This window comes from Nesoenas mayeri, assembly GCF_963082525.1.
Source record: "Nesoenas mayeri genome assembly, chromosome: 2".
In the NCBI taxonomy this organism is placed as follows: Eukaryota; Metazoa; Chordata; class Aves; order Columbiformes; family Columbidae; genus Nesoenas; species Nesoenas mayeri.
The window spans coordinates 44,988,747-45,009,901 of NC_137543.1; the positions used below are offsets into that span (position 1 = coordinate 44,988,747).

The following is a 21,155-nucleotide window of genomic DNA, read 5'->3' on the forward strand; positions in this document are numbered from 1 at the left end:
GCACACGTCTCTGGTCCAAAAGGAAGATAAACCCGGTTTGTACTCTTGTCTTTCCACTGGCACAACAGACACACTTAATATGAACCAAAAGTAGTAACGCACCCCTGAACTTTTCAGAAGTACTGTCTTTAACCTGTTCTGCAACAACCAGCTGTCATCCCCTCCAAGCATCAACCACGCAGACAAGTTATCAAATGACAGTCCACTCTGTGATTAGTTAAAAGGTAGAGTAGAAACTCAACAACTGAAGCACCCTAATCCTCCACTTTCGAGAAGCCACAGAAACTTAGCAGCAAGTGAGTCAGAAAGAAACAAGGCATAGCAGGACATCTTTTTTTAGAAAAAAAAAAAATATTCTATTATCTTTTCCCATTAAAAGCTGAGGGCCCAATAAAAGTAAACTTGTCTTGCTACAGACAGCAAGAAAACACAGTAACAAAAATTCTCATTATTCACTCAGACAAAACAATTTACTTCCCCAGAGAGGGATGCTGTCAGTTATACTGGAAACAGGTCAAAAGGTGTATACACTGCTCCCAACTCTGAAAAATCCTAAGAATAGCACGCTTCCTCCTTCTCTAATTCCTCTCTAGGTAGATTCTCAATTTTATTCAGTTTTTCCAAGTCACTGTTTTGCTGCAAACCAAGCATCCCTAGCCAGCTCCCCAAAAAGCCTAAAACCACTTCTTTGTTGGTTTTTTTTGGGGAGAAGGGGTGATGGTCAGAAAAATGCTTCCCTTAATTAAAAAAAAAAAACCAAAAACCAAACAACCTTCCCCTCCTACCTCCAGGCTAGTTCACTTTTCAAATGAAGCAAGGAAAAAAACAACCTGATGAGCAATTTTCACACAGCTCTAGAGAAGCCACATATGTGAAGAACTTGATGCTGTGGAGAGTATTATCAACTTTCTCAGTGTTCTGCCTAACTGCCCACTGCCTACATCACTCAAACAATTCCACAAGGACCCATCTTCTACAAACCCCAACACTGGAAATGCAATTCTCAAGGTGCCACGACTGTTTTGGGAGCTGGTGGCTTTCACTTTCTACAGTCACCACGTACTCCAAGCCATTCTATCAGGAAGACAAGCATGTCCGTGAAATGGCCCAAAAATATTACTTGTGTGCACCCTTTCATAAAGAAAATGACAGCAATATATATTGATCAGAATTAGAAGTGCATCCCATGTTGTTGTTGGTTTTGTTTTTTAAGCATGGGCTCGTACATAATAATCACTCCCTTCAAAGATGTGTTAGGAGTCTACCTTAGGTCAAACCAGAAAACAGTCACAGGTAGTTCTGCAGGCTGTTTGGAGAGTCAGGGAGACATTTCAGTCAGCAAGTTCCTTTCAAAACCCATAAGACTACAAACTTCTTTACAAGGTATTCAAACACTGTGATTCCACAGAAACTAGTACTGGAAGCATATAATCATTATACTTATACTTTAAATTGGTTCTCTCTCAAATGCACCCAAATCTTAGGAGCTCAGCACAATTATACAGATGTTCAAATCAGTCTGCTGCAAGATGCAACTAACTCTGACTTCCAAAAGGAGCTTGAATTACACTTAATCTAACTCTGGAAGGCATTCATCATCACTGAGGCCAAGTTCTGATGTCAGTTCTTGTCTTGGATAGTTCTTCCAATAACCCCTGCGGCGCTGAACACCACACAAAATAGTAACCTCATGTTAGCAGTGAAAGACATATGCTAACTTAGAGCTACTGGAAGTATACCATTTAAAGTTCTCATTTACTCAGTGATCTTTTGTATCATACTGTAACTCATGAGAAAGCATGCACAAAAGATGTATCCATTCATATCTGATGAGGCTGATACTCAGGATAAGAGAAGATTGCTTCTCTTGCAGGTTTTATCAGCCTAGATGACATTCTACAGAACTTAAAAGCTCAGAAGGATTTCACCTTTGTGTATATATTTTATCTTACTAGAGGTACTTAAAAACTGCTTGGTCTTTAGGCATGATTCAACTGAAACGGATAAACTGATATACTGTAAGACTATTTGATAAAACTTGTGAAAGTCAAAAACATATTGCCAGTTTACTACAGAATGGAAATTACTAGGCACATATCACAAACTGTGGAAAGACAGTTATCCTGTTTACTGTACTATCACTGTACACTTAGGTGCAGGAATGGTAGGAATATATTCAGCCTGTATTTCCAAGTCAGTAATAAGTCTCAAATCACAACTCGTTTATACAGACAGCTGCAGAAACATGTACTAGGGGAGACTACACCGAAAACACTTAGTAACATGTCAGGAAGTGATAAATTCTAACATGAATATAAAGTGTTTCTACAACTTCATACATTGAATTTTAACTAATTCCTTTACACTGTAACAAAGTAACATGTTTAGCATTTTGTATTCCCTACAAACTTAAGAAAAACATTTCAATTAATCACACTTACCCTTGGTGGCCCAATAATCATTCCTGTCCATCTGGTGAGTGTCATATCTTCATCATCTTCAAGGCCCCAGCTTACTGTACCATCACCTACTCCCTTTTGCCCTTCTTCAAGTTCTTCCAACAAGCGAAAATTACGAGGTACTTTAACTAGAGAAAAGTGAAGAATGTCATTAATACTGTTCACATTTAAGGAAAAGGTAAACAATTTCATTGCTTTTAGGTGTTATGCACTAAGAACTGCTGAATATATTTTGAAAGCCAAACAAATATTTCCTGGGTGAATTTCTTTAGCACTCAAATTGTTTTGAAGCTTGTTACTACCAAGTGATTGATAGCAATACAAACTATAAACGAGAAAATAAGAGAGGTCTCTTTAGTTTGAGATGGCTTGATTCAGATGCTCTTTCCCAAGTAGAGTACTGTTTAGAGCCAGTGTATTTCCAAATTAATTCACTGTCTGTCAAGTTCCAGTCAACTAGAATCCACATAAAATTAATATGGCAAACTCCCCCCCAAAATAATTAAGGAATGCAACATTTAACACAAACATCTTAATAACTGTAAACTGTAAGAGAAAGATGGAAACATTTTCATCTGCTTTAAAGAAAACCCAAAGTTTAGTATCTGAAAACAAATTAAAAAAATCAATACTTTTTAGTGGAGTGATTTTTCTTCCCACTTAACAGAAAAAAAGCAGCAGCACAGAAACACAATTAAGTTGTTAGAGATAATGACATATTCACAACAGATTATGGAGATGTACTGCCTCTAAAGAGAGCAAATATTCACTTACAGAACTATAATTACTGAATTTTTATTATTATACATGAAAACAGACAGATACAGATAGGTATTAAAGTGGATACTTAATTGCTTTACATCACAGAAGCTAAAATGGTATTTCAGCACCGATGAAGGGAACAAAGCTGATTAGCACTTGTGCATGCAATCATGGTAGGCTTTAATTTTCAAATAAAATATGCACAATGATGTAGTAGCAATATTACAAGTTCAATTTTCTTACAGTTGCTTATAGTTATATTTTTTTCTTATAGATACCTACAGCTATAGTGTTGTCTATGATTTTTACTAGAGATCTTTTCTCATACTGCAGGAATCCAAGTACTCTATAAAACTAAAACTCAAAGACTAGGTACATACAAAGTTGTTAGCAAGGAATACCTACTACACAAGTAGTAGAGCACTGCTTTTCATATCAGTTATTTAGTCACTGTGATTGCAGGTTGTACATTACCCTGGTCTGTATTCCAAGAGGTGTCTATTTGAAAAATGAAGACCAATAGTATATACAACATGATTATTCACTCAGTTCATAGGCATATAGACCAGCATAGTTAAACATACCCTTCAGAAACTATTCAAATAGCTTATCTTGTGTGACTATGGTTTCTCTTAAACTGTGCTCAAAACAGGTTTTGGAGCTTTTATAAATAACACAGACTAAGGAAATGCTCCTAAAAATTGCAGAAAAGACTGCCTCAGAATTCTCCAAATTCCCCAGGGAAAGCACTAAGAACACAGTATCAGGACAGTGAAAAGAAATCAAATCACTCATGTATGGCCTCACCTTCCTTCCCGCTTTCGTACTGCCCCTCATCTGAGCCCATAATGAGCTATTTCATCTTGTTAACTGAGCAGAAAATTATACATTTTGGTTAGTCGCCTGACAGCTTAACAAACCACTCCAGCTCACAGATAAATCTGAGTAGTACTAGCATGAAAGTGCAGTCATGATAGCAAAAACCCAAATAACCTCAATGTGAAAATATGTTTTAACGGAGTTAAACTACTCTGGAAGCTTATTTTCACAGATAAGAGTTCACGTATGATTACCTGAAAATACTAGCACTATACATCAAGGAGCAGATAATTACTCAATACTTAAGCATAGATCCTTTCAAAAAGCTTCACTGGAATTCATTTCACCATTCTTTTGGTCCCATCCTGACTAGTTGTTAACATTAGACCTGTACATGCACATATCTAATTCAGAGTAGGGATGAAAACTGTCAATTGCGTTTCTATCACATTAAAGAGCACAAGGTTTTAATTTTGCTCCAGATTCATATGTGCTCTGGAATGGAGTCTGCCAGTAAAAGGTAACATTAATCTTGAAAACAAAAAAACAAAAAAATAAAAATTTAAACCAGCAGGATAAACTTTAGCACCCAATCAGTCTCTTAGTCTCCTCCAGCGGCTTTGATCCATTATTTCTCAGAATTCTTGCAGAACTTCTAATTTACAGTTTACCTCTTCAAAAATCACATGAAAGATGGTAGAAAACAGGGTTTAAGTTTATTTCTGATGACCTGCCATCACCATTTGGCACAGCTGAGATGACCCAGCTGGTTATTGCCAGGAGAAGAGGTTCCACATGTTCTCCCAAGACTCTTGCTATTGTACTAACCAGGCTCCTCTATTCTATTAGCTAAACTGGCACACCAGTTCAGCAAAAAGCTGTTTTTCCTTTAGGCAAAAATCAAATCCAACCAGCTAATCAACAGAATTGACTCAGGAAGAAAGATCAACAAATGCCAGAGCTGATTGTTGTGTCTTTCAGTGCCTTTGCAAAACTACGGGTGTGGGGATGAGGGAGTTTTTTGTGGCGAAAAGCCATTGGGCTGGCTCAGTTGTATCATAAAATTGTGCTGGACCCACAAAAATGTAGAAGATGACAGTTACTAGAAAATAACAACCCTTTATGACTGACTGTTTTGTGTTCATCACATTTTTTCCACTAAGTTTTCTGTGCTCACCAGCTCCTTGAACTGCCCAAGGGAAGCAGTGATGGATGTGGGAAAGCTCCAGAAAATCTCCAGTAAATAATTTAGATCTGCTCTGAAAAAAAGGCAAAAACATCTGACAGCAGGTTTCAGGCTCCTCACACTAACATTCTTATCAGTGCAAGAACTAAGTCAGAAAAGACTGCTCTGAGGTTAAAAATAAGAGTCAAAACACCTTAATGTTTAAAAAAAAAAAAATCTACCTTACCAAGATTCCAATCCATTTCAAAATCCCGAGGAGGAAAAAAAAACTCACAACAACACCACCACCAAAAAACTAATTCTCAACTAAAACTGGCCCAAATACATGTTCAAACAGGTTCCCTTTCAGAAAGTTACACAGTCCTACAAACATGTGTGTTGGGGTCACCAGAAATTATTGTATGAATTAAGATAAAACCACTATTTTTTAAAAGCACTTCAATATTCAAGGTGTTAGCTCACTTCCCCAAACATTTTCTATTTCTTTATTTATGAGTTCATAGGTAATGCTCAAGATCTTTCTTTTTATGCAATTCTACATTTAAGATTTGGACTACAACCTCTCCCATCCTATTTCCAAAGAGATGCTCTGATTTGTCAATTGACATCAGAGGGGCAGAGCAGCAAGCTGTGCACATCTTAATTATGAATGTCTGCTAGAGCTTTTTGCAACAAAGGATTACCAGGTCACTCTTTCCTAGCATATGTGTTTAATGTTTTATTCTCAATACTTCAAATTTCAATTGGAATCACTACTGAATGTTTTAGTAGAAAACCATTGTTGATAGATTTCTGACAAATGACACAGAATCCATTAGAATAAAATAACACAACAGATAAAAAAAAAAAAACCTTCATAATTACAGTCTTAGAAACTAACAGTAAAATGAACTGGAATTAAATGCTAATGCTGTCCTGAGCGTCCACTCAAGCACTTGTACACACTATTGCACTCTACATGTTTGCTTTGGTCATGCTATAACCTTCACATAATACAAGTCTACCTGGCTTGAAGAACAGAAGACACGTTACACAAGATTGCACCTTCTCTCCAGTAAAACAACAGCACAAACTTTTATCTAGAAGATCAAGTAATGATGGTCTGAATGTTTTGGAAATTAAGTTTGTTCCCAATAGTGAGAAGAACAATCATTTTTTTTTACTCTATATTTTATGTATTCCAGAGGGCACAATCTAAATTGTATGTTAATGGTGCACATACACCTTGGAGTTTTGTCTCTAATCCAGCCAATATAACTCATCAAGTACTTGCTAAAAACTTCAAAATATTCCTTGCAGGAATCTGAATAAGAATCAGTATTTTATTTACAGAATTTTGACAATGAAACAACATCCTTCTGATCTACTTTGCAGCTCATCAGCAAGAGGAAATTACAGAAACCACTCCCATGCTTCAGCTGAATACCAGACCTCAGGTGTGTCTTCTGGAACAAGCAGTAGCAACTGAAGGGAGAAATGTCTCCAGCCTTTCACCACCGTGGGCTTGCCAAATATTGCTCTCCCCAATTCCACTAGCTGATGGGACCACTAACTGGCTTCAGGCAAGTGTAGACAGGTGGGTTTTTTTTTACTCCCTAACAATCATCCCTCAGCTAAAACCTCTCGCCTCCAAGTGAAGGGGATTAAAGCAGTCATGAGATTTTTAAGACTGGCAGAGCTGTAGGAGTGGTAATCAGTGGCTGTGGTACAGCACTGCACCCAGCACAACTCTCTGGCATGATGGACTAAGACTCTCAAGGTGAACATACAGCTAGGTTCATCAAGATTAAAAAGCAAAACAAAAAAAACTTCCCCTCAATCTCTTTTCAGATTTTCTGCAAAGATTACATCACTATGGATTTTATTGATAAATACCTCCTGACTCCCCCAGAACTCTGCATGGGAACCGTCAAACACTATTTACCAAGTTTTCGAAGAGTGTAAGTAACTGTATTTCACTTAAAAAAACAAAAACAAAAACACAACAAAAAACACCCATGCTTACAAGCACCAATAGTTTTTAATTTAGAAGTTTAATCATGAAATGGTACTACATAAACTGGAACCCATCAGAAATCTGTGAAATTAACAATTATTTTAATTGCAACAATGAGAAAGGAATAAAAGCAGAATCAGTAAATAAAGACTTAAATTAAGCAGAAAGGTTTGCTTTCATACATATGGAGTTACTTCCGACATCACATTCTAAACCACCAAATTAATAGAAGCAAGAAGTGCACTATCCCAGAGGACAAGTTAAAAAAGAAGTTACAGCTATGCTTTTATCCAGAATCTGCACAACCCAAAAAAACATAAGGGGCGGGAAGAACCTTCAATATCCTTTAGTAAGACCAACAATTTTGACTGGATCAATATAGGGGAATTAGCTGGAGGAACCTGCTCTTGCTAGTATGTTAAGACAGTTCCACAGCTGGTAGTGCCAGATCACCCACTAGTACAGAGATTTAATCAGCATCAAGACAGAACACATAATTGCACTTAGGTCAAATCTGACAGAACACACTGGCTACACTAAATCACATTTTTAAACAATTCACACAGACACACTCCTGCAAATACAGTTGGGAGTCCAAGCTCCCTGCATGTCAAATGATTCTTTGCCATGTAACAAGACTTGAGTGGGATAATCTGCACTCTGCTCTTCTCCCTGCTGCCATAACCCTAATTTTTCGTAGACTGGCTCAGAGCTTCAAGTGTGAGATTCTGTTATATGCAAAACTACTTTTATAATATTTGTCTATTACAATATTCATACCAACATTCAGTTTCTCTTAAAATCTTCCTTAGCTCTTGGCTTAAAATCACTCCTCAAAGTTACATGCATACCAGGAACCTTTTACCGTAATTATACCAGCGCACCCCATGCTGCCCACACACTCCTCAACACAGCTATAAAAACAAATCTTAATATGGACTCAAGAACAAGTTATATCAGTAAATTATACATTAAAACAGCTAGGATATTGTCAGGGATGCTATTCTTCCTGATTGAGATAGCTATGCCAGGAAAAGTCTGCAGTATAAACACTTCTGAATGTATCAATTTCGAATCTTTTGCCCATGGACTTCCAGCAAACAGAAACCAAAAAAACTGTGTATAGCTTGGTGACGAAAACTCTCAAACCCCATTTAACAGCTTCAGGCTGGCAGAAAAATAAGTATTTTTTAATGACAAGGAAGCAGGGAGGGATGTCAGCCTTGCAAGCTCTAAGTCATAATACAATTTCTCCTGAGGCAGGAAGAGAAACACAGAAAATATCTCTATTCCATAGAGAAACATAGAAAATATCAAGTTCCTTTCAGCCTGAACAATTCAGAAGTCATCTTGCTCTGGACAAAATAGAGGAAGATGCTAAAATACTGTACTAACAACAACAATGTACCACACACCCACAAAAAGAACATAAACTAGCCAATGCTCTGAAATGGGCAATACACAGAAAAAAAAAGGGGAAACAGGGCTAGCGTAAGTCAAATGCTAACATATTTTGTTCTGGCTGCAGAATATATTCCTGTGGAATTCAATTTTTGGAAGGCAGTCCGCAAAAAAAAAAATATCTTTTTTTAAATGTGATCTATACTTTTTGTTTGCCAGTTACCCTGCTCACATCACATATTCTTTTGCCTGGTAAAATATTAATAATCTGTGAATTCACACACAAGAAAATGGCTGACTTACTATCTGAGGTTGATCACAGTAACCTGGCTCTAAAACCAGAAGTATTTCTAGTAGCTTACCTATTAACAAGGTTGGAGATGGGAGTTTTGTCTCCAAAAGAACTCTATCACCACCATTAGTAGCAGAGGGCAGCAATTCAACAGTAAACTTTTTGTTTGTTTGAAATCAAGAACGTTACTAAACACATAGTAAAAGTACTGTTTCTACTATTGAAGAAAACAACATGGTTTTTGTTCAAGGCAAATAGCCATTTTCAGTGAAAAACAAGACTTTTTTTTCCAGTAACTGCAAAAGCATCCAGTTGCTGCTGTGGAACTCAATCTGTGAATCAACCCAACCATGCGCTACCGAATGTACAGTCAGCCTGCACTGAGAAAACTGTACCTTCATTAAATGGGTTTGATATATCTAGATATTTCTGTTAACTGAAGCTTCTGCTTTCTTAGAATTATGGGTGCTTTCCAATCGAGTTTTGATAAACTTCAGAAAAACTCAAATTCAGAATTCTGTATATCAGTAGTATTCATAAGGCTACATTTACCATACACTATTTTTGTCTACTTTCCTTGAGCAACTATGTCCCAAAGGAATGAAATTTGGGTAACAGAATATCCTGCATTAACAGTTTTTAACTTCAATTGGGAGAGTACTATGTTATCTTAAACGGTGTAATGAAGGTATGTAGCAGCAATATGTGGTCCATACACATTGAAGGATTGTGAATAAGGTACTAAGCAATTCTAGCATGTATGGATGAAACGCCACATAATGCAAGTATAATATTTTTAAAGGAACATTCCAGTCATCACTGATTTTGTCACATAAAAACAAAAAGATGCACTTCTATCAATGATAACAGAATACAGAGGGACTTTTAATAAAGTCACTCAGTACAGAAAGATGACATAAAAAGACAACAGATATCAGAGACCCCAGAGCAGTCTGTCTTTCCAAAACTAATCATGGGCAACCCCTCAAAAACAACAGTGATCTCAAATGCTTTCTTCTCCATTTGCTAGTGTCTAAATTATGTATTGTGTCAATCAGTTGACCAGAGATTTGTCATGACTGTCCACAACTGGCAAAGCTGTAAGCAACAGCAGTTTAGAGTTGCAGACTCACTAACTAACTAAGCTTTCTCTGTGGAAAATTTCTAGCAACAGAAGTTCAAAAATAAAAACAAGTCTGACGTAACCAGGTAAAAATCCATTTCCATGCAAAATGAAATTATTCATCCCAAAACAAATAGACAAACAAGATGACTACCAGAATTAATGAGTACCAGCAAAGTTTTTATAACTCAAGTAAACAGATGTACATCGATGAAAAGGTAGAGATCAAATGGTTATTTAAGCAATGTGTTCAATTTCTCTCATAATTTAAAGCCAGTTTTGCTACAACCCTAGACACTAGAAAACTGTCATCTTGCAAGAATTAAAGAAATCACCTGTACTCAACAGAACTGGTAAGAACTGAATGGCTTATTCCACTACTTTGCAGGACTAAAATTATGTATATATTTATAGAAAACGTAATATATTTGACTATGCAGGAGCTCTGTAATTGGTTAACTTCTTTTGCCTTTCACAATATTTAAATTTTTTTAAAAAATGAAAGCACACAGGTTGAAAGAGTTTAAGGACATGCAGTTCTAGAAACTATGTTGATGTTAAAGTATGCATTTCATCAGTCTTTTTGGTTTTTTCTTATGAAGTCACATCACTTGCCAACAAACATTTCCCAGCAGAAGCCAAGAAACAGTCACAGCAGTATGATTACACTGGTGATATTTTCTATTTATTTCACTTAAATGAAATCTTACATTTGTTGGTATCTTAACAGACACCACTCAAAACTGAAGTTAGGCTCAATGAAAACAACTTCAGTGGGAATTTCTTTTATATTTGGGTCTGGCCATGGTCATACACGTTCTATATATAGCTTGTGTTAAGAAGGTAGCTAATGAGAAACCATATTAATACAGCAGAAGCCTCAGTCATTTATTGCAACCCAGCACGCACATTTTGGCTGAGAGGAAAAGGCCTGGAGGGGTGTAGGGGTATTTAAATAGTTAGGGTAGGGCACAAACACTACTGTTTAAAACAACAGTAATTTCATTGAAGACAGAACACAGATTTACAGAAGTGAATTTCTTTCAGTTTCATTATGCCTATTTATACCATTAAGTCACTGTCAGTTATCTACCACCCATAATAATTGGAAATGATAAATTCCAAACAGCATGATATTTACATGTTGACCTGTTCTTCACAGTAGTAGTTCTAGTTGCTCTGTGTTAAAATTTGCATTTAATATAACTTAAGTTGCTCCATCTCATATTTCAGGTTCAGCTGCCAAATACAGTACAACAGGTCTTCAAAGTAAAACAGAACCTTATACTGCATTATTAGGGGAAGGAAGACTCCTAACTTGGAAAGAAAAAGCCGTATGCACAAGTATGGTCTACTACCTGTCAGCTCCCACTTTCAAGGCTGAGCCCACCTCAGAAGCATTTGGTGGTATCCAAAGCTCTCATTTCACTATCACATACATCTTACCAGCTGCACTCACAAAACAGAGAACGTAGTATATAGTGATGGACAGCCTCACAAGGACTGAGAGGTAATAACAGCAGCTCACTTTACACAGCCACAGCTTTGCATTTAATTAAAAATAGTATATTTACACACCAGGAAATCCTAATGAAGCTTTCAGTATATGAACAATACTAATGTTTATCTAGTTTGGGAGGTGGGAAGGGAAGAAGCAAGTTTCTACAGATCTGAGCACTAGCAGTTGATGTCACAAACACACCTGATGTCACAAACACACCTGAAAATAGCTTAAACCACAAATCCTTATGCTGAAGTAAGAGATCTCAGCATTCCAAAATTGCAAAAGCAACGCCAGTTTATTTTATGTTTCAGTTGCTGTTGGTTTCAAAGTAAGAATGACAAGATCTCAGACTCTACTTCTGCAGGGGAGTGGGCATTTCAAGTGTTTAACTTCATAAGAAAAATTATGTGCAATTTTAGGTTTCATTAATTCTGTTTTTAATTATGAGAAATTACTAGCAGAACAATAGCTCCACTGTCACGGCATCTTTACCTAGGAAGTCCTCCCTTCTTTTCTCTGATCCTGCCTCTTAAGTAACCAGAATAAAGTGAGCTAACTGCTCCTAAGTCATTTTGAGTTATACCATTCTGTTTGATAATTAATCTGATTATTTACTCAAGATAGCCTTGTGGAGGAGACTCTTCCTGCAATGGTCAACGTCCTCCAGGAAAATATCATATCTGTTTAGTTTTTATTCACTTCTAACCATGATCATGGCCACTCCACTTCCCTGCTCCCCACTGTCACCCCTTTCCCAGAAGGGCAGCAGACCAGGAGACATGGCTGCCATTTTCTTATGAAGTTACATCACTTGCCGGGGAACACTTCCCAGTAGAAGCCAAGAAACAGTCACAGCAGTATGCTCCTTCACCCTCCCACCAGCACCCATGCAGAAGACATTTCTCTCAAATCCAGGCAAGTTTTTTCCCATTCTGCACCATCTCTCCTTACCAAGATTCACGCCTCGCTGAAAACCTCCGTTCCCCATCTCCTGCAGACCGATTTCCAAATACCCTCTTCACTCTCCTTATGTTTTACGTAGCAACAATACTCTAAACATCCTAAAGTTGTACAAGGTACAACAATAAGTGTGAGCCATGGTATGTACGTTAGTGAGGAGCAGCACAGAAAGCAGGTAAGACTGGATATATGCGCACACAGAATACAGTCCAGATCTGAGAAAACCTCCAACTGGACTCAATTGTTTTAGCAAGGATACAACAACAGTTACAGTTCCTTTCAGCCTATCTTTGCATTTTCATGCAAATACAATCATCTTGAGAACAGTTACTGGCATGAAATTACTAATGGTGCTCATATAAACTGCACTTACATAGAAGGTTGGTCCACTACAGACACATATGTTGTTAGACTACAAAACAGTGAAGGCACAAGCAAGGTCTTAGTAAAAAAACAAAGAGAAAAAAAAAATAAACACCTTGAAAAAGCTCACACACACACAAGGTTTAAATAATTAAAATATCTCATAAAAAAAAAAAATCAAAAAAAAACAGTCAGCACACCAATAGAAAACCATAGTATAAAAACCACTGACTGCAGTCTTAAAAGACTATTTGTGTAAATTGCGTAAAACTAATTTTACAAATTTGCAACAATTATAACTGCACAAATTTAACAGTCTATATTATACCTAAGTGCATGCTTTCTGTTATAAACAAGACCATCGCTACCTTGGAGTTTAGCTACATTAAACACTGCATGTCCAGTTGTGCCCAACCATAATTAAAAACATACAAGAATTAAACACTTAAGTCACTAAACAGCACATCAATTGACATCCAAGCTGTTTTGGTGAAGGGTGGAAATGCATAAGTTTTAAAAGTTAAACTCTTTATAGGAAATCACTGCATGAAACACAGATGAGATATTAAATGGTTCAACTACTTTCCCATATGTTTTGGTATAATATATGAAGCGACAGATTACAAAAAAATGACACACTGCGATGCTTAGCAAATTGAGAATTTTATTGCTGTTTCAATTTTGTACTAAACAACGCAAGGCAGGAAGCCAATAAAGAGGAGTTAGAAAAGATACCTGCCACTTCAAAAACCATCAGCAATATTAATTGTGATTTAATAGACTAAGGAATGAAGATTTTGTCAGACAAATCTTTCCAATTTCTCTCCTCAGAAACTAAAAAAAAACAAAAACAAAAAAAACACCAAACACACCCTTGCTTGGTGCAAATTAACCTATTAAAAACAAAGTTATATAAAGGCATGAAAAGCAAAAGGAAAGGTATACTGGCAAAAAGGCTCTATTTTTGAAAGTTTTTTTTTAAACCTGAGATAACGTTGGCAGAGAGGAAAAAGGATTTCAAATACATAAAGGTATGCATACATTTCAAATACATAAGGTATCTTTTAAAGTGAGATGACATAAAAAAATTTGTTTCAGACAAAGGGGACAGGAAAAGTGGGAGACTAGAGGAACCCAGAAAAGGCCAATATCTCTCGTCACAAAGTCGTTTTCACAGGGTCTGTTTTAACAGTAAAAATACGTGTGACCCAGATAACAAGAGTAGCATCAAGGACTTAGTTTAGCAAAGCTGTAAAGCTGTCTAAAACGGGTTACAAGCCATTGATTAGCAAACAGTTGTTCTAAGACTTGCATGAAGGTCCTTTCCAACATGACTCAGCACCTACCCACAGTCCAAAACATAATGATCCTTTATCAATGTAAACCAAATAATGAGATCCATTATTATTCTTTCAGTTATACACATAAACATACACTTATGGATATAATCACCAAATGTACCAATCACCACATATTTAGCAACGAGAACTGCCATTATGTTATTTTCCTGCATGAGTCTTGACAGTCATATTTCAGCCTGCTATTGTCTATATGGCATATATCAAAAGTTCAAATTACTTAATATTTACATATGACATATTCCACTCCAGTGAGAAGAAAGCTTACAACTTCATCCTTAAAAAAAGTTCTAAGTTATATGAATAAAACTGGACACTTTACTATGACTATATTGGTATCCTGAGTAAAGGACATTATATGTACTGGGAAAAATGTTTTTGATATATTCAGGCAAAATTCAAACCCATGCAACTATCCAGTTATGAATAGTTACAAATGCAATCAAAGGTGATTTTTTTTCTTAGTGCATTTTAAATGTCTAATGCAAAAATTTTTAGAAAGGGGATACTGAGTCTACCTAGATGTTAGGCATAATTTTTCGGACAATGTTTTTTAAATCTAGTTGAAGCTTCTCATCCTTCTGAAATAAAGGATTAATTTAGAGCTCTAAAGTTCTAAGTGTTGAAGGCTCCGTTCGTTCCAAAATGCTAACTAGAAATGATTTAGAGTCACGTACTTAAGGCACCACACATTTTTGAAAAGGCTGTAAAACAGAAGCTCATGTTATTCAGAACCAGTCTGACAGATTCATAGTCATAAGTTTTTGCCCTGATGTATTGATTTTATTCAAAATATTGTTTGAATTATATCTCATTAGTGTCTTCCAAATGACAAATACAAAGAAAAACATTCTTCTGGGCAAGGCAGCATATAGCAAAACCCTTCTGAGTACAGCTTAAACCAAGAATATTTTGAATACCTCCCCAATAGCACTTTCTTGTCTTTCCACAACACATGCTGAGCTTCCCATAGTATAGTTGAGACAGCAAGGCAACAAAAATCCAAGAGACATGATTAGCTGAAGCTGATCTAGGACCTTGCATCAAGTTTTGTTTGGATAAAACACAAGCTATAGCCTAGGAAAATACATATAAGAGTAGGGAGAGAGAGGAAAAAGGGTCCGTCAACAAAATGAGGCTGAACAGTTTCACAGCATGTACTTAACACTGCTTTTGGAAAAATCTTCCGTAAGGCAAAACACAAACACTACCAAATATGTACGTAATTCAACTCCAGCAACTACTCATAAGATTTGGCAATCTTATTCTCACACATGAGAAGTCTTCTCATCCATGCTTAGATTTATAGTATGGACCATCTGCCTCCAACTGCTGAAAGGCAGTTCTTCCTGTAAATCTGTGTGTTGTATCTTCATCCAGGCTAAAATTTCCCAGGATTGTGCATAATAGCTTAGGTAATGGGCTTTCATACTATGCCTGATAACATCCTTGAATTTCAAACAAACTCTTAAACAAATAGAAGATTACAAAGCAGGCCACTTTTTTATCTCAGAAGTAAGGTGCTTAGCCTGTGAGCGTACTCTTACACAGTTACTGGGCTTGTATTTAAAGACAGAGTTGTAAAATAACAACAACAAAGACAGGAAAACACGCAAAGCTTCAAGAAGAAATATATGCCTATATATGCCACAGAGTTGAAAAGAACTGATGGTCTATATATAGTTTAAAAGTCCTTTGTAAGCTAGATTGTTCTCAATTCAGCTGAAGCACATCTAAATTATTTGTGGCTTGCCAAAATGTTTTCAAGCAAGCAGAACAATCACAGTTGCAATTCTTTGTGCATAGGACAGGATGGAAAAATGCCCCACACAGAGTGCTTGCTGCCTCACAGAATACAGTACTTGACTTCTTTTGTTTTGTATGATTACTTGCAGCTTCAAGAAGTCTGTGCTTACAGAGCTAACATTATAAATACACAGAACAAATTATAAGGACTGCAAAATTCTAAACAGCTTTTAAACTGACTTCTTGGACAGGTTCTGGATAAGTGAACAACATGATGGAGACATAATAGAGAAAAAGGGAGGGAGCAATAATATCCTCAAAGATAAAACATACTAGATAAAAAATAGACAACTATTTCCTCCACAAGGAAAGAAAGAGGGGGGATATGGGCATCCAACAGCTCAGAGGAAAAGAGAAGCCTACCTGTACAGAGTTTAACACACAAGTTTTCTAGAGATGAAGCTTAAAATATATCAACTCCTATATGGAAAAAAAAAAAAAGTTTTTAAAACATTACTTCTACATCCCACTTTTGAATACAGGTTATGGTGATCCATCAGTCTCTACCCCACTAAGCACAAGACAGACATCAGCTTGATTTGAAATGGAGAAGAGTTGCAAAGGATTTAAGGGAAAGCATTACGAAATAGTATCTCAAATTATGGAATCTTTTCCAATGGAGGATTTTAGGGAAAAAAAAAAAAAGTTTTAAAAACAAAACAAAAACAACAACAGAAATCCCAGTCATCAGGAAAGATACAGTCAGTCCTTGCTGCAAAGCTCAGGGAGTTAGACTGAATGCACTCACAAGCACTTTCAGTCCTTCATTTTTAATATCATCTTCCTTATAGCTTCAGTCATGCACACTTAGAACTGCTTTCACCAGCACTAAATGTTTGCAAATAGAAGTTAAAAAAATAAACTTAAGAAAACAAGGCACTGACATGGACCACTGTGCCATTTCTATTCAATCACATATAAATTCAAAGGCAAATAAAATTTTGCATGGGTAACATAAGTCACATAAAGAAGCCAATTCATCCTTAAAGACTATAATATCTTGAAATGAGAAGTACTGATTTTACAGAAAAAATACTTGTATGGAATCTAGCTGTGCCCCTCCAAAGACATTAAGCATGCTTTCAATAGAGGTTACTTTTGACTACATACTAGAAGTAAATCAGGAATCTCACACAGAGTTGCTAACTGTAGATCAGTCAATTTTCTTCCCCTGAGTGCACAGTTTCAGCAAACCAACAGGAATTTTCATTAACTGAGCCCCATTCACCCTCCCCCAAGCTACTGAAGCTCTGGGTTGAAGAGGAAGGAGACAAAAGTTTTAGCAGCCTGTAGTTAGAGCAGAGTATTAGACACTGCTGCCTTAATTCTCATCTTTTCACACATAAGTTCTAAACACTTAGTGACATGATCACTGTTTTTAGGAAACATTCACATTTTAGCTAGATACATTATGTGTATAGGATACAGATGTAATTTTAAGTAAAACACAAATTATGGACAAGCAGAAATTAACTCCTGAATTAACTTATTTTAATTATGTTACTGGTCTATTTCTTTCTCTCAAGTTACACAAGTAATTTTAAATGGCATGCTTTGGTAAATCATTTCTTTTGACCTGAAACTATGTTTAATTACATCTTCTGCTCTGTATTTTCAAAGATGTCAATAGAATAAATCTCCAGATAACCAATATGAAATTGGCTGATTATATCAACAACAGCTGTTCTCTTTTTTAAAAAATGACTTGTTTTTTCCCAGACCTCCAGCAGGACCCATACAAACAACTCAAATCCAGCTTCAAGCAGAATCAGTTGAAATATTAGAAGATCAATCAGACTGTAGCTTACAAATGTCAGTTTCTAGGACACGTAATATTTACATGTAAAATCAATCAATATAGATTATTTTAGAAAGCTGGTAAGATACTTATTTGAAAACAATATAATGCTGACATACATAGTTTCTTTACCACATGTTACAGAACAGCTACTTTCAAAGTAAATTACCTGTTGGTAAAGGCACATCATTTTTTTTACAAGATTGTTCAAAGAACTAGCGAGCCCAGGAAAGGAATTTCTGGGATAAAACTAGAGACAGTTGACCTTAGTGAAAGTTTTCCTGTTGACTTCCTTGGGGCTAGAATTTAATTCCTGGACTTCATGCAACCAAAACATTCATTTGTTTTCTGAAATAAATGATTAAGTTGCACTTTACAGCAAGAGCAGATGAAAAATCACAGAGCTATGTAGAGTTAAATCTTACATCTATAGTAAATCATTCCCTTCTCTGCTCCACAAATGAGTATAACACAGCTTCCTGACAAGGGCAGTTCTGGATGAAGTCTTAAAAAAAAAAAATATCTAAATTTCTGTGTATTATGTGGAAAGAACAGAACAAACATCCCCAGCCTCCCAAATCTATGCATATACCAATGAAAAGCCAAGAGTATTTTCACCACAGGAACAAGTATTTTGCTTTAGAAGCACTGACTAATTTTTCTGGCATTTTTTTTTTATGATTCTGTCTGCTCGTTTCATTTTGCTACGATTTCATTTATTGAACAATGCATACATACATACAGGACTAGCACTTTACATTTTTTGGAACAGATAAATGTACAAATAGTTTTCTACATCTCCCTTTTTTTTGAATTCTAGGTGTGCCTATATTTCTGAGACAAAACCACACTGAGTAAGCATATAGAGGAGATTTTAAAATATCACATGCAAAACTTTGAAGACCATTTATAGCAGTAAAACTGAGAAAGCTTAGTAAAAAAATATTTCTTCTTATAGAGCTGAATGTTCTGTAGGAAGAAAATATCTTTTCATACTATGCAATTTTTTTAGTATCTGACATTCTGCTCTAGCCAGGTTGAATGGGCTGTGATGTGAAATGCCAATACTCAATACACATGACCTAAACCAACTTCACTTTCTGTGCATGATGAGAAAACTCAGGCCAGATCCCAGACATCAGCTGAAGTCTTTTGGAGTTGCTGCATAATAAAACTAATAATAAAATCCTTTGAAACTTAAACACAAGGAAGCAAGCCAATACATTTTAACAACACAAAATTCAGTAATTCATAGCCAAGTAAATAGTTTCTCTCACATATCCATTCTAGCTCAGCTTATCAGAGGCAAGAGCATCTCTTTTTGGACTTCTCTTTCACAGTATTGGAAAAGCTGCTCTATGCCCCAATTTGTTGTAACTTTACTAAATTCCACTCTATAAATCTCACATCCCCAAATGCACATTACCAATTGGAGAAGACTCTCCTGTTCCAAAAAACATCCCCAAGCTCTCCTCACAGAATCAGCAGTAAGGTACCCAAATCAGTTTCAATACATGGATGTTTCTTCTGTTTTGCTATAGTCTCAGTCCCCCAATGATCCAATGGATTGGAAGCAGAAATAAATTAGTGGCCAATGTTCACCTTAGACTCACCACTGAAGTCAATTCATTCCTCAGTCCTGAGTACTGCCAATCCCACTTATAAAGACTCAGGGATGAGAGAAGGGGAAACGAGGACCTGAAGACTTCAGCTTTTTGTACTGGGGAAAGGTTATTTTATATTTCAAGCCTCTCATTAAATTAAACTGTGACAGTATAACTGTGCTTCTTAAACTTCTGCATTTAGTATTTGAAACAATATTCTTGTCCCTTTCTTTGGCACCACCTTCCATGATAGTCTTCCATGCAAATACTCAACACATGCTATACTGGTTGCTGATATAGGATTCCTGGGATGACTTGCAGCTCTTTTCCCTTCCATTTGCCTGTACGAGAAACCCTTTAGTTCCAAAGCTCATCTAGTAAAAGAGAGCAAGATGCTTCACTCCTCTTCCCCCCTTATGCTGCAGTCACCACCAAACCTTTGCCCCAGAACATCACGTAGGCCTGACCTCTTTCCCCCTGCATCAAGAGGAAAAAAGGACAATCCCCTCATTTTAGACAGTGGTATATCATGACTTCTATACTCACCAGATGGTACATCAGCACAAACCATCGAATCATATAACTGTTTTGGTCAGAAGAGACCTCAGGGTCATCAAGTCCAGCCATAACTTAACTACAGCACTAAAACATGTCCCTAAGAACAAATCTTTTTATTCCAGCATTTTTACCAGGCTAGTGATATCTCCCTTGCCTATACACACACACATCTATCCATTCTTGTCGTTCAGCAGGTGAAAGTCTCCTCCAGCACCCCACTATGTTCATTATAGAAAATGGAGCCACTCATCCCACCATTCATCCCTTAGGCCAAGCTCTCACAGGACTATCGCTGCCCTACAGACGGGAGAGATCAGCTTGGAGCATAACTTTGCCCGGCGGCCCTAGGGCTTCCCTTTTCCTCGTCAGAGGATAATGCCTCCCCGCTCCGGTCGCTCCCGTCAGAGACGGCTCGCCCCGCTGCCCGCCCGCCCGGAAAAAGGAGACCCCTCTGGCCTTCACGGGGCGCCTCCCCAGCACCAGCCCAACGCCCCGCTTCCCCGCGCCAGCCCCGGGCCCACCGAGCCCCCCTCACAGACCTGTGGATCCAGCCATCTTGTCCAAACCCCCCCCGCCGGTCCGGGCCTGCACGCAACGCTCGTCACTTCCGCTTGACGCAACGCGTCACTTCCCACAGAGCAACAGCAGCAGCTCTGGAGCGCGGTAAAGGCACGGGGCGGGAAAGACGCGCCAGCGTCGGGGGCGGGGCCAAGGCGAGAGGGCGGGGCCGGACGGGGCGGGGTCAAGGAGAGGGGGCGGGGCCAAGGAGAGGGGGCGGGACCCGAGCCGTGCCGGGGCCCCATACTGCGGGCCCGGCCGGTGGGGTTCCGCTGCGCTACCTGCCGAGCCTGCGGCTCCTGGGCCTGCCCAAGGCGTCCGCTGCCGCTAGCGCCTTCCGCATCCTACCCGGGATCCGCAACCGCAGAGCGGCACCGCTTCTGGGGCGTGCTGGCAGGTACGGAGAGACGGCTTCCCTCAGATCTCGGTGACAGCAGCGTCTGAGCGCGCCCCGTCAGCGCTCACCGAAGCGACCTGAAGACGTTCGGAGGCCGAATGCACTCGAACCAGAAGCTCCGCGACCTGCGCTGCTAGAGAGCGCTGTACGGCCCCCAGGAGATGGTTCCAGCCCGGACCCACACAGCCCCAGCACAGGGCTGCTGCCAGCA

The 21,155-nt window shown here is 37.9% G+C and overlaps 1 protein-coding gene across 4 annotated transcripts in view; it reads right to left on the bottom strand.

Annotated features, from left to right (window-relative positions):
- The window catches only part of UBE2V2 (ubiquitin conjugating enzyme E2 V2), a 30,381-nt gene extending 9,738 nt beyond the window's left edge, over window positions 1-20,643 (bottom strand). For 2 of the 4 annotated variants that reach the window (XM_080340212.1, XM_080340209.1), the window contains exons 1-2: window positions 5,218-6,270; window positions 2,442-2,587 (exon numbers count right to left, since the gene is read on the bottom strand). In XM_080340212.1, the coding sequence (XP_080196338.1) occupies window positions 2,442-2,587; window positions 5,218-5,320 (249 nt within the window). In that variant the 5' untranslated portion in view covers window positions 5,321-6,270. Of the gene's footprint in view, window positions 1-2,441; window positions 2,588-5,217; window positions 6,271-20,528 lie in introns of those variants that run through there. The other 2 variants (XM_080340211.1, XM_080340210.1) reach the window with 2 other exon arrangements.
- Window positions 20,644-21,155: the final 512 nt, after the last annotated feature.